The 12,666-nt window shown below is 40.8% G+C and overlaps 1 protein-coding gene across 10 annotated transcripts in view; it reads right to left on the reverse strand.

The window, feature by feature from the left end:
- Window positions 1-8,392: 8,392 nt before the first annotated feature.
- The window catches only part of DISP1 (dispatched RND transporter family member 1), a 278,204-nt gene continuing 273,930 nt past the window's right edge, over window positions 8,393-12,666 (reverse strand). For all 10 annotated transcript variants that reach the window (XM_053607070.1, XM_053607073.1, XM_053607069.1 and 7 more), the window contains one exon: window positions 8,393-12,021. In XM_053607070.1, coding sequence (XP_053463045.1) covers window positions 8,416-12,021 — 3,606 coding nt within the window. In that variant the 3' untranslated portion in view covers window positions 8,393-8,415. The remainder of the gene's footprint in view (window positions 12,022-12,666) is intronic.

Genomic DNA, 12,666 nt, shown 5'->3' on the forward strand with positions numbered 1-12,666 from the left:
GGGAGGCTTGTTAAAAGTTTGTTGTATATCATTCTAAATATTTTATTTGAAACTTTTTTTTCCACTTAGCCATATCCCATGGATATCTTTATATGTCAGTTTATCAAAATCTCCATCATTCTTTTTAAAGGCTGCCATGTAGTCCCAGTTCCATGTATTCTCATTCTTTTCATGGACATCGTTCATTTCAAATTGTTTCATTCATTTATTTTTTTCTTCCAAGGAACTTTCTTCAGATCAGTGTTTTAAATAGATACTATGAGCATCCCCACAGATGGAGGCACACTCATGATGCCATCATTTCTGGAAGAAAGATTTCTAGAAATGAGACTCTTCTGCTATTGATTGATAAGAAATTGCCCTTTCAAAATATCATGTTGATTTCCATGCATACAAACAGTGTGTCTTTGCCCACATTCTTCCTGACAGTGGTTGCCACCCATCTTTAAGATTCTGGCCAGTCTATAGGTTAAAATGTCAGGTCATCAAGCCAATACTTTGGCCGTTTGTATTCCTCCTCTGTAAGTTGCTTTTTATGTCATTTGCCCATTTTTCTCTTAGTTTCTTTTTGTTTTAGATTTCTATTATGGAGATATTAACCTTTTGTGAAAGGTGTTATGAATTTTTTTTTCTTCCAAGTAGTCAGTTGTTTTGTATAATGATTTATTTACTACTCTGAACTCTTGGAAGACAGAGGCCTTGTCTTGTTTAGGCACCAACAAATGAGTCCGTAGCTAGTTTAGTCTCAAGGCTCTTGGCAGTATTATTAGATAAATGAGTGAATCTATTCATGGATGGCAGACAAGTCAAGGAAAAGTCAGTCTGCATTAGCAAAACTCTGAGTTAGGGGATTTTAAAATAAATTGTATATTCTGGAAAATGTCAAGTGTATATATCCATTTTCTGAAACTTTCATCTTTAGTTCTTTGTACCAGAAAACACTGTGAATCTTGGGCTTTGCTTTCCAATTTTTTGGTATTATGAGACCCTCAAGACAAACATGAAACAAATATTACATGGCAATGTAAGTATGCATAAATAATAAAAAACTAGAAAAATATGTATCTACCTGGAATAAGAACTAAAGAGAATAGGGTAGTGAATAATTGGAAGAGTGGTCATAGGAACTGTTATAATAAATGTAATCCAGAAATCATGAATCTTCCCCTTTCTTTTTAAGAGACTCGTGTGCTTCTCCTACCCCAGTGTGCCAAGTAGTTGGGACTACCAGTGCATGCCTTCACAGCTGGGAAATTTGTTTTATTTTTTGTAGCGAAAAAAGGTTTCTCTGTCTTACTACGTTGCCCAGGCTGGTCTCAAACTGCTGACCTCAAATGAGCCTCCTGCCTTGGCCTCCTAGAGTGCTGAGATTACAGGCATGAGCCACCACACCCAGCCAATGAACCATGTTTTTAGAAATGACTTAATTACGGTAGGTTTATATCATAAAACAAAACCCTGGACTCTTGTTTGAAATTTGTCAGGCCAGTGATCAAGTTAAGTCCCTAATTGCAATTTCTTTAAATGAGGAAAAAATATATACCCAGGCTACTTCAATCATCCATCCATCCTTTCATCCATTTACTCATTCATTCATTTAAAACTCAACAGACAACTTACAGTGAAAACTGATTTAATTTAGATGAGGATCCATGTAAAGGAGACTTGAAACTATATTTAAAAAAAAAAAAAAACTCCACAAAACTCTACCACAGTATGAAGGATAACCTTAAAATTACCTAGCTTATAAAATTCAAGTAGAAAGTATCTCTGCAGTACCCTCACAGTGAATCAATACATTGATACAACTTTTGGAACATAAATAAAAATACCTTACCAAAACACAGTGGTGGTCATAAAGGAATAAAGTCTTTATTACATTGAAGTATTTGCAGCAAATAGGTTCACTGAAAACTCACACATACATTTAAATACTCTCTGATATATACAATGTTTATAAGAGAGGCAAATACCTGGAGCATCTGTGTGACAGGGGATCAGATAACAGACTGGCCTGCACAGTTGTTTACAGGATGCACTTTAAGGAATACAAAAGGCTGAGAGGCTGAGCATTCCACAGTAGCCTCTTTAACATGCCTTTTCTCATTTAATCTTCACAACCCTGTGAGGTAGGTATAGTTAACTGTAGTTTACAGAAAACATTGAAGTACTAGAAAGTGGCTGATCTTGCTCCCTAACTCCAAACCCTTCAATATTTTAAAGGCCCTGCTGCTGCAAACAAGGGTGACTGTAAAATGTTCAAGACTATTTGAATTCTAGTTCCAACATTTCTCACATCTCACTTTTTATTTTATTATTTTTAAACGAATTTATTTACTCTTTTGAGTATTATGCTCATTTTTTGACCGATGAGATCAGAATTGAAGATATGAGGGTTTTTTTTGTTTTGCAGTTTTTTTGGCCAGGACTGGGTTTGAACCTGCCACCTCCAGCATATGGGGCCGGTGCCCTATTCCGTTGAGCCACAAAAATGTCTTACTTGTGCAATTATTTGCTTTGAAAACCCTTTCTTCTTGGAAGGCATTGACTCTGCTTTTTCAGTATGGTAGCTTCCTTAAAGGCAGAGGATTTTGGTCATCAGGGGCCCTGCCTTCGTGCCCCGAATGTAATGAACTTTTAGTCAAGTCTGCTCACTTCAGCAAAGCAAGGTGCTGAAGAGAATGCCTGCTCCCTCGGAGATAGTCTGGCAAGGGAAGACAGATAATTCATCCTACAATATGGGGCAGTAGATGCTGGTGCTGAAACCTGGAGTCCCCAGTGTTCAAAGGCACAGATCTTACATCTACTCCCTACTCTAAAGAAGTTGTGGTGTTCAATTAAGTGAGGTCACCTGTAGTTTCCTTCAGGGTGGCCCAAGCTACTTAAAAATGACTTATCAGCCTACTTCACCCAAGACCCTAATGCAATATCAAAACCGAGAATATGAAACCTTCTGTCTACCTCACCTTCTAAGGGGGCTCACAGTGAATTTTCCCATCCCCAGAGTGTCTGTGACAATCAACCCACAGATGACAAAAATCTCTGGTTTTGTTTCCAGGACAGGATATGTGCCTAAATTGGCTTTCTGAATCACAGTGATTTAGAGGAAGAATTAAGTTTTGTCTTAAATTTGGCTTTCTAACCTTTGTTTGTTCTCTGATGGTATCATGTAGGTATTTATCAAAGTGCTGTATAATTTGTCATGATTGGCAGGGAAGACACTCACAGAAGCAAATCCCCTACTTGCCAACCAGAGCCCAAGATCCTTTCTCTTTTTTTTTTTTGCAGTTTTTGGCCGGGGCTGGTTTGAACCCCCCACCTCCGGTATATGGGGCCGGGGCCTTACTCCTGTGAGCCACAGGTGCCAACCAGAGCCCAGGATCCTTTCTAGGGCAGGGCAAAGATACTCAAGTTGAGATCTATGATAGACTTGTTCAGTAATTTGAGAAGATTCAGTAAGTACCAATTTCATCTGTGTGTGCGTGTGTGTGTGTGTGTGTGTGTGTGTGTGTGACTAATAACACATACGCTATTCAGGAAACCAAAGCTAAAGAGATCAAGCTTTAGAAAAGAACAAAGTGCCATGAACTTCAATCTGAGTGAGGATATTGTCAGATTTGCTTGTTTCTCACAGCCCTTCTTCAGATCTCTTTAGAAACAGAAATTCTACAGAAGGGAGGGGAAAGCTTGTGGCTGTACACACCCACTCCTTTAAGTCTGGTGAATTAAGTACTTGATTGGTGCCTGAATACAAACAAAGGGAGATCACCCGCAGACCAAGGTAGAAAAAGGGAGCTAGTGCAGAGTGCAGAGCACCCAGGAGAGGGCACATTTAAGATTATGTAAAAACACATGTCGTTTTATCATCCTCAACTACTATTTAAAATGTCTGGTAAAATTTTGCCCAAAGATAATCCTACTGCACCTTTTGTTATTAATGAGATTCGTAATGATCATATTACCTTGTAAAGACAGTAACCCTACAGTCGTTTTTTTTAAGCTGTGAGGTTTGTTTTCTTAGGCAGGCTAAACAGGCTCTTTGTAATCTTGTTTAGATTATTAGTTTACTTAGCAAATCCTTTCCCCTTTAAATAGTGGAATGTTAAAAGTCTGGTTCATTGATCACAAATGTCCAATTAGTGGAGAAAGGTTGAGCAAATTTTACTCTGTCGCTTCATTTCAAATTAAAACCAGCTCTTACAAGAACCTTATAGGGTTCTAAGAAAAACTATTTCTTACTAAAAATAATCTTCCCTTTGCTTTGGAGGAAGGTGTAGATTACATTTCACAAAGTTACATAAAAATATGAGCTTGGAAAGTGTAAATGTCAAAGTTTAGCTGCTCCAGTTGCTTTGAGAACATGGAGTTTAACTCTTTTCACTGTGATGGTCACAGGGTCATGGACATCACACTGGTTAAATGAAGCACAAAGTCAGTGAAGTGTATCCGTCGTAGGGGTCAGGTGAGAACAGTGGAGGTGTTGACTACTATTTCAAATGCTGGCTTAAATCTCCTGGGAAGAGGACATGTACTCTTTAACAAGTGGGGTTACTGATCCATTTTCTTACTCAACATAATGTTCTCCAGGTTACCTATATAAAACCCTTGGAGAACATCCAGGCTAGGAAGAGCCCTTTGTTGGGCTATGACTTGCTTTATGCCCTCTCCATAGTACTTGGAAGAGCACACAAATCCCCCAAGTCTCAAAGTCTATGTGGCCCGGTTGACCTGGTGAAGTGTGTCCTATTTGGCATTGTGTTGTTAACTTCAGGTTCTATCTGACAGCACCAGGGAGCTGCTGGAAACTGTGCCGATCCCGGTTGCCTGCTGTTCTTGTGTGCAGACCCTTTGGTTGATAAAGCCAATGAAAAGAGAAATGACACCTTTTCATAAAAAAATCCAAAATTATGGCAGTTAAAACACTACTAAGAACGAACATCAGAAGATTCTACTAATTAATCAGGTATATTTATTACTTATCTTTATTCTATGTATCAAATACAAAGATATAAAACCTTTCAGTGCACAAAACCAAACATTAATGAAAGTGGCTATTTAAAAACAACAACAACATATATATATATAGGTTAAAGTAACAATAATTGGAGATAAACTAAAGGCCAGCAAACATTGTGGAAAGATCCACAGTGATATAAAGGATATTTGGACATCACAGTTCCTTTTGCATTAAAAAAGAAATCTCCTCATGATTTCAGCAGATTTCTAATTTTGTGGCTATGTTTAAAACTTATAAAAAACCCCAGTTGAGTCTTTGGATGTTTTTTAAACATAGGTTTAATTTTTCTTTTCTTCTAAAATGACTCTTCTCATTAAAGTGAAAAGATGCAGCTGTTTTCAAAGTCACTGTTTCCTCACATTTCATTTAGCATCTAACCTAACTGCTGGGGGAAAGATGGTTTCCATTGTGAGCCAATGGGAATCGGGAACATTTCGTGATCTGTAAGATCTCATTTGTAAACTACTCTTCACATCACCCCCTGCACAAGTTTTAAAATCTAGAATGATTGAGGCTGGGTCATAGACTATTGTCATGAAATGTAACAGCAGCTTAGTGTGCCTTCAAGGAACATTGTTCTAGGAGGATGTGCATTTTATAGCAGTTACACACAGGAAATGAACACACACAGAGGAAGCTATGAACTTACTTCAAACATGGTTCTTGTCTGTGAAAATCTTCTTGCTCTTGGCCCATACCATTTTTCAATCAAAGAGGGATTTAAAAAGTGACCTTGCAGGGAAGAAGTCAGGTACAAGTTTGGTAACATAGACTCAAGCCTTCAAGATGTGTTTTGTTATAGTAACAGACAACATGAAAATCCTTTCTGTAATCAAATACCATCCAGGTTACAAATACTTAACAGTGAAAGGGCTCTCTCCACTAGGTATAATTTACAAATTATAAGAGGATAATAGATGAAATTTTTTTTGTAAAACAACTAAAAATAGTGATTCTTTGCTGCCTAGTGGTGATAAATTAAAATTTTTTTAATACTATTCTAAGCCCAGCAAATGAATTCTTAAAAAAAAAAATTCCCTTTATGAAAAACATAGTCAATTCAGAGTCCAAAGTCCAAGATGAAATATATGTGAAAAGGATTCACTACCACTTTCAAGGCTCAGGGTAATTAAGCAGAGCAGGGGTTGTAAGAAAGGGCCCTCCTGTTCCTTCCAGAGTAAGCCTGATGGAAGTAACTATGCCTTCCTGATGGAGGCCCCAAGCAGAAGATGTAGGACGTCTCTTCTCCTTTCACTCCAGTTTTTCATTTTCTAAGTCAAATGACACTTAGCTTGCCTGAAAAGTCATCCAGGTTAAACTATCTGTAAAGAAATTCACATCTCTAAAGCCCTTAAATTCAATCTGTGTGCATGCCCAGCCAAAAGGTGCCACGAAATTTTCACTAGCCAACTTTATGATTACACATTTCAGAAGGAAAACAAAGTGCTGGATTGTGATGCCTAGTTTCAAGTGTTCCCTCCTCTTCTCCTCTTCCCCTTATTTGTCTAACAGAGTGCAGTAGGAGTGGACATAAGCTCCTGAACATCAGTGTGACGTACTAACTGGTTGGAAGAATCAGCTTAGCAATGGGAGGGAGACCTTGAGGGTTTAGTTCCTTACAAGCTGCAGGAGAGTCAGGTGTAATACTTTGGCCAAAATGTATTTCCATCTTTTACTGAATTAGCAAGGAGTATCACTCTCCTGGGGGCTGGTCCTCTTCCTATGGTGTTATCCAGGTCTCTTTTGGGTACTACATCTGCACTGGGAATTTGACAAGCTTAACAATGGGAGACCATAGTTGCTCAATCCTGGTCATTGGAGGGACAATTGAGTGAACTGAGGATGTTAGTTTGTGTGGGGGACATGATTACTGTTTTCAAATATCTGCAGGGATACCATGCAGATTAGAGATGTTTATTTTCATTTGGAGGACAAAATAAGGACCAGTTGGTAGAAAAACTACAGGGCAACAGATTTTGGTTCAAGTAAAGTAGATGCATCCATAGCATGTTCCTTGCCACTCAAGTATTCAAGCAAAGGCTGGAAAGCTACTTAACAGATATGTGGTTTGGCGGTGATGAGTGGAGTCAATGACCCAGAGGATACCCTCTAGCTCCTGATGGCTTATTTTCAGGTCCCAGAGTAATATACAGATAGAATTTGGAAAACTATTCTCAGAAAATAACTAACAGAGTTTTTGAAAAGAACCATTATATTTAGAAATCTTTTCACAAGTCTTTTTCAGAGGACAAATTGGAGGTAGAATCCCAAAAGGAAGCAGAATGCAGAGGAACCTCCCTGAATGGGGCTGGAATGCACAAAGTATCAGGTGACACTGGTGAGAAGGGCTCTGTTATCTGCGCTATTGTTCCCCAGAAAGCGTGCTCCACTGCTGCAGACTGGTCTAACATGACACAGACACGTGTCATTCAAGATGCTGCCTGAAGGCTTAGCACTTCCAGATGTTAGCTGCACAATAAACTCATACCAACTTCTCTTGAGACCCTTAGGGCCAAAGGTGGAAACAAAACTTCTTACAAGTTCCCTTATTCTGAATGCTTCAGGAGGTCAGGGGTCCACTGACACAGGCCTATCTTTGTCATCATGCCATTTATTCCGTGAAGTACAGTGCTATTTTGGGTGATCACATCTCTTCATTCATACTCTCCCTTCTGTGGCACGAACATAATTGTGGCCTGACACAAAATGATGCCCGAGACTCTGTGGTTAACAAATGAAAATATTGTACATTTTGGTTAATGTGGGAAAGATACCAATTTGTATATAAATGTGTCAGTGGCTTCACATAAAGTCTACTAATGTAGACAAGTGGAATGCACTATTAGTGTGTGGCAATTGATTTTTAAATGAGGCCTCGCTAAATTTTAATGTTTGGCATTGTTAAAGTTAGGGCAATTCCTGGTATTTATGTTGAGCAATCAAAAGTCCTAATTACCGTTAACCCACTATGTCAGAATAAAGACATAGGGTAAATATGACTGGCTGGGAGAACTAAAACTTCCAGGCAACTTGAACTTTAAATCTCTGATTCACTGCCATGGGAGGGTAGAAAGAAAGAATTATTTTTCAAGCTGGGCATAAATGTAAAAAACAGCTATACCTTCTGCAAATATAAAATCTAATATTCAGCCAATCCAATAATCTATTGCACTCATCAGGTTGGTTTGTTCATTGTGCACATGGAACATAAAAATATTTATATTCCATAACTTTTAACAATGCAAAACAGGCTTGTTCCTATATTTTTGGACTTTCTTTCTAAAGTTCTGGATTTTAATTCCTATTTTAGTATATGTGCCGCCAAAGCAAGCACTGGATTTTAATTTCAATTCAAAAGAATGACTGAGGCACTGGTTCTGAATTTAATGCTATATTTATTATAGTGTTTTTATTAACAAACTTTCACCAGAAAGTTCTGAGTGTGTTAATACAGCAGGCACATTGGCTTCAATGTTTGGCATTTGACAGTCCACAGAATTGCACTTCACCCTCACAATTCTCCCACAACTTTCTGGATTATTTGGGCAAGACCTATAACCAGCTTCCCCCATTAAATGGTTAAATATAAATTTTGGTTCATTCTCGCTTAAATGTTCCGAGTTCACAACTCCATCAGTCTGGGAGAAGTGCAGCTCCGATTTCCTTCCTGCCTTGTGGGTCTGTCTCACTGACCCAGAATCCTTGTCTTTAGTCTCTCCACTGGTCTCCATGTTTCCAGCACCTCTGTTTTTACAGAGTCCCCTCTGGTTATTCGCAGGGTTGCAACATGCTCTGAGTACAGACCCAGTGCCTGTGCAGACAAACGGCGATGGCTCTGCTCTCTTGGGAAGATGCTCCTCATTACTCTGAAGACTGTGTACACTGGCCTTACCAATTTTTTCTTGGGCCTGAATATGCGGCCTCGAGTGGAGGAAGAAATTCCTAGGCAGAGAATTCTGCATACCATGTGGCTTCACTCCACCCTGCAGGCAGGGGCAGTGGTGGATGTGCGCGTTGGGTTGCACAAAGCCCTCAGTGGCTGGGTGCGTGGCTTTCAAAGGTGCCATGCTGTTTTGGATCTGGACAAAACTGCCAGCAGGAGCACATTGATGGCACAAGCAGTCTCCCATCTGCTGACAAGAGTGTGGGCCATATTTCAAGCATTTGTAGGCATTTGGGTAGCTACATCTCTGCTTCAGAGAGAAGAAGTTACACATGGTATGCTGTTCGAGAGAGGGCTGTAACAGGGCAGAGCTAGTGTCACACTTGGTGCTTTTGCTGAGTTTGCTGCTGTAAGCTGCATGAACAGGCAGCCCTAAATTCTTCGCTTGGCTGTTAAAAAATTCAGTGCAGACGTGGGTCTCTTCGTAAGTGGCCTTCTCAGAGGCAGTGCAGCTGTGGGATGCGAGGGGTTCTAATTCATAAAACTCATGCTCCAGTTCAGATTTTTGGCCCCTGGGATCTAAACAATAAGCATTCACGGTATGTGTTTTGCTTTGTCCTTTGTCACCAGAACTGGCAGACAAGGCATGCGAAAAGGCACTGCACTGTAGTCTTTTAGGTAAAAGAATCTGACCACAGGTACCCTGTGGTCCAAGGCACCGACATATGCATTGGAAAAAGAAGGTGGCAAAAGCCCAACTGACGCACATGATGAGCATCATGAAGGTGCCCAGCTGGGTATAAGCCAGGACCGTGGAGGGCATCATCATGGCCCCAGCCACAAAGGTGGTCAGGGCAGCCATGGCAATTGCTGAGCCCATGCGACTCAGGGAGAAGATCACCTTGCCTTCTCGGTCGGGATCCGGAGCTAAGCGGTATGCGACTCCATAATGAACCGCAAAGTCTACAGACAAGCCAACAGCAACTGAAATGGTGACGGACTCCAGAATGTTTAGCTCCCAGCCCAGCAGGACAAGAGAACCAACAGTGACAAATATAGTTCCAGCTATTGAAATGATGGCATAAAGGCTTATAATGATGTTCCAAGTTGTCAGCAGCATCACACTAAATGCAACAGCAACGGACAGCCCCATGGCAATGAGAGTGCCATCGGAGAGGCTATCCTGGAGGTCATAGAACTCCAGATTGCTGACAAACCAACCATTGCTCAGGCCCTCAGGTGCTGAACTCAGCTCATTGGAAATCCAGGAGTCCACTTCTTTATAAAACTGATGCATCTTTTCATAAGCCAGTGTGAAGAGGTAGGTGCTTTGGAACTCTAGCACTACTGCCCTGATGGTGTCGTTGATGTCAAATCTCGGCCCCGGGGTTTTGCTGTCCAAATGGTACCCTGTACTCCTTTCCAGCTCCATGATAGCTCTCTTGATGCACAGTTCAAAAATCTCTTGCTTATAGGGGAAGCTCCAGCGGCTGCAGCATGGGGCAGGCTCGTCACAAACCTGGTTTTCCATCCACTGTTTGAATGTCTCAATGAAGCAGCTGGTGAAGTCCTGTTCATCAGTCTGGTAAAAGAATGTCTGGTTTCTCAGTTTTTGACAGAAGTGCAAAATCCAGGCCTGGGAAGCTGGGCTAGCAACGTTGAAACTGCTATCTAGTGTCAACTTCCCTTTACTCTTAGGATTTAGTGGATTGCCATTGTCTTCTGGGGACACACCCCAGATTACTGTGATGGGCATGTGGAGCTCCTCACCGTGGTGCACACGTTCAAACATGAAAAGCTTTTTGTATTCAGCATCATAGCGCTCAAAAGGGTGAGACGACCTGAACACCTGGAACTCGGATAGCTCCAGGGAGGGAAGCTTCATCTTTGGATTTATAAATACAATGTAGGCCCCACCCACAGTTAAGGCAAGGAACCAGAGCAGCCAAAAGTAGCGAAACTTAATGACAATGCATGGCAGTACTTTTTCAAAAAAAATTCGAGACGCTTCTGAAATGGCAAAAAGTACTTTGTGACACTTCTGGCAAGCCACCGTCCAGCAGCTTTTGTTATCATATATTTGTTGCTGGGGCTTCTTGAAGCAACTGAATATATTAAGAAGATACCGCTCATGCAGTACAACAACTGCTGGAAGCCATGTGACCATCAGGACATAATTCACCAATATAGCTGTCCCTGCATAAACCCCGAAGCATCTGATTGCTGTAATGTTGCTAACATAGTTAGCGTAAAAGGCAGCAGCAGTGGTAAAACTGGTGACAAACATGGAGAGGGCGGCGTGCTGCAAGGTGATGCTTACTGTTTCTGAGGTTTCTGCATGAGGCTTGTCAAATTTGGTGTAGCTCCAAACATCACACAGAACAAAAGCATCATCTGCTCCAATTCCAACCAAAATAATGAGGGCAGTGAGGTTCATAAAAGGAAAAAATTCGAAGTTAAATACTACACGATAAAGAAAATAGGAAACAATCAAGGAACTGATTATCGCAAACATTGTCATCAGAGTGATAAACATGGACTTAGTGTAGACGCACATGACTAGAAGGACAATCACAATGGCTATGGCAGGATACACAGTATCCATTAGAAGATAATCCTGAAACAAACTGTGTTTGATACCAAACTCAATCCCAGTGACGGTAGTCACACCGTCAGAAGAGTTCCAGTTCTCGAAGTTGTCCAGATAAATGTTCATCATACTCTCCCCTTTCTCTGTGGGAGAGAAGAGCATGCTATGTTTTAAAGCTGGCACAGCGTAGTCAGCCACCTTTGGGGTCAGAAAGTCTTTGTCCACCAAGTAGTGGAGGATCTGGTACACAGCATTGTACTTGGTACATTTGCGTGGCACGTTGGTGCACTTGAGCTGGTCCTTTCTTCTGGCTGCCATGTCCCAGCAGTCCGGCCCTAGAGTGCCATTTTGGTAGTGTTTGGCACAGGTCCGAAGCAGCTTCAAGGTGTGAGAAACATCCCGCTCGACAATTTTCTGACAGGATGACCTGTTGTTCAGAATGGCAATATAGTTCCCCAGTGTCCAACTGGGGCAGCAGGAAGCAGCAGTGGTCCTCTGGCAGAGATCTCCAAACTGGGGGTGAGATCTGATCTACAGAGACAGAGACAAGCAGAAGAGCTGCGGCTTAAATTAACTCACAATGGAGATGTCTAAATTAAGGTGGCCTTGAAGGAGGGGACAGTTACAGAAGCTAAATTCCTAGACTCTTAAGCTGAGTGAGAAGCCTCCCCCACAAGTTGTCTCATGAGACAGGCACTCTCTAACAACAAACTACGGTCTGGGGATGACATACAAGTGTGAAACAACTTCAACCAATGCTAGTTTTATTTAAGAAAGGAGGTAAAATTGACACCTACTTAGTAAACAAGTCTTTTGAAAGTCTCTTTAAAAAGCAATAAAGTAGACAGGTCATGAAGCTTATGTACATATACCTAAATGATTAATTAAGAAAACAATTGTACAATTGTTAGATAAAACAAATTTGTGGCTTTGCCCAAAATTTTTGTTCTCAGCATGATATTTTTGGTGACTAAAATAATGTTGATTGTTGTATTTCAAGAAACACTGTTGGAAGCACAGATGATATTCCCTAGAAAACTGCTATGGTCCGTGTTCCTCCAAAATCCATATGTTGAAACCTAATCCCCATGTGAAGGTAGTAAGAGGTGGGGCCCTTTGGTAGGTGATTAAATCACCAAGCAGGAACTCCAGCGAATGGGATTAGTGGTCTTATAA

Source organism: Nycticebus coucang, chromosome 10, assembly GCF_027406575.1.
Source record: "Nycticebus coucang isolate mNycCou1 chromosome 10, mNycCou1.pri, whole genome shotgun sequence".
Taxonomy (NCBI): Eukaryota; Metazoa; Chordata; class Mammalia; order Primates; family Lorisidae; genus Nycticebus; species Nycticebus coucang.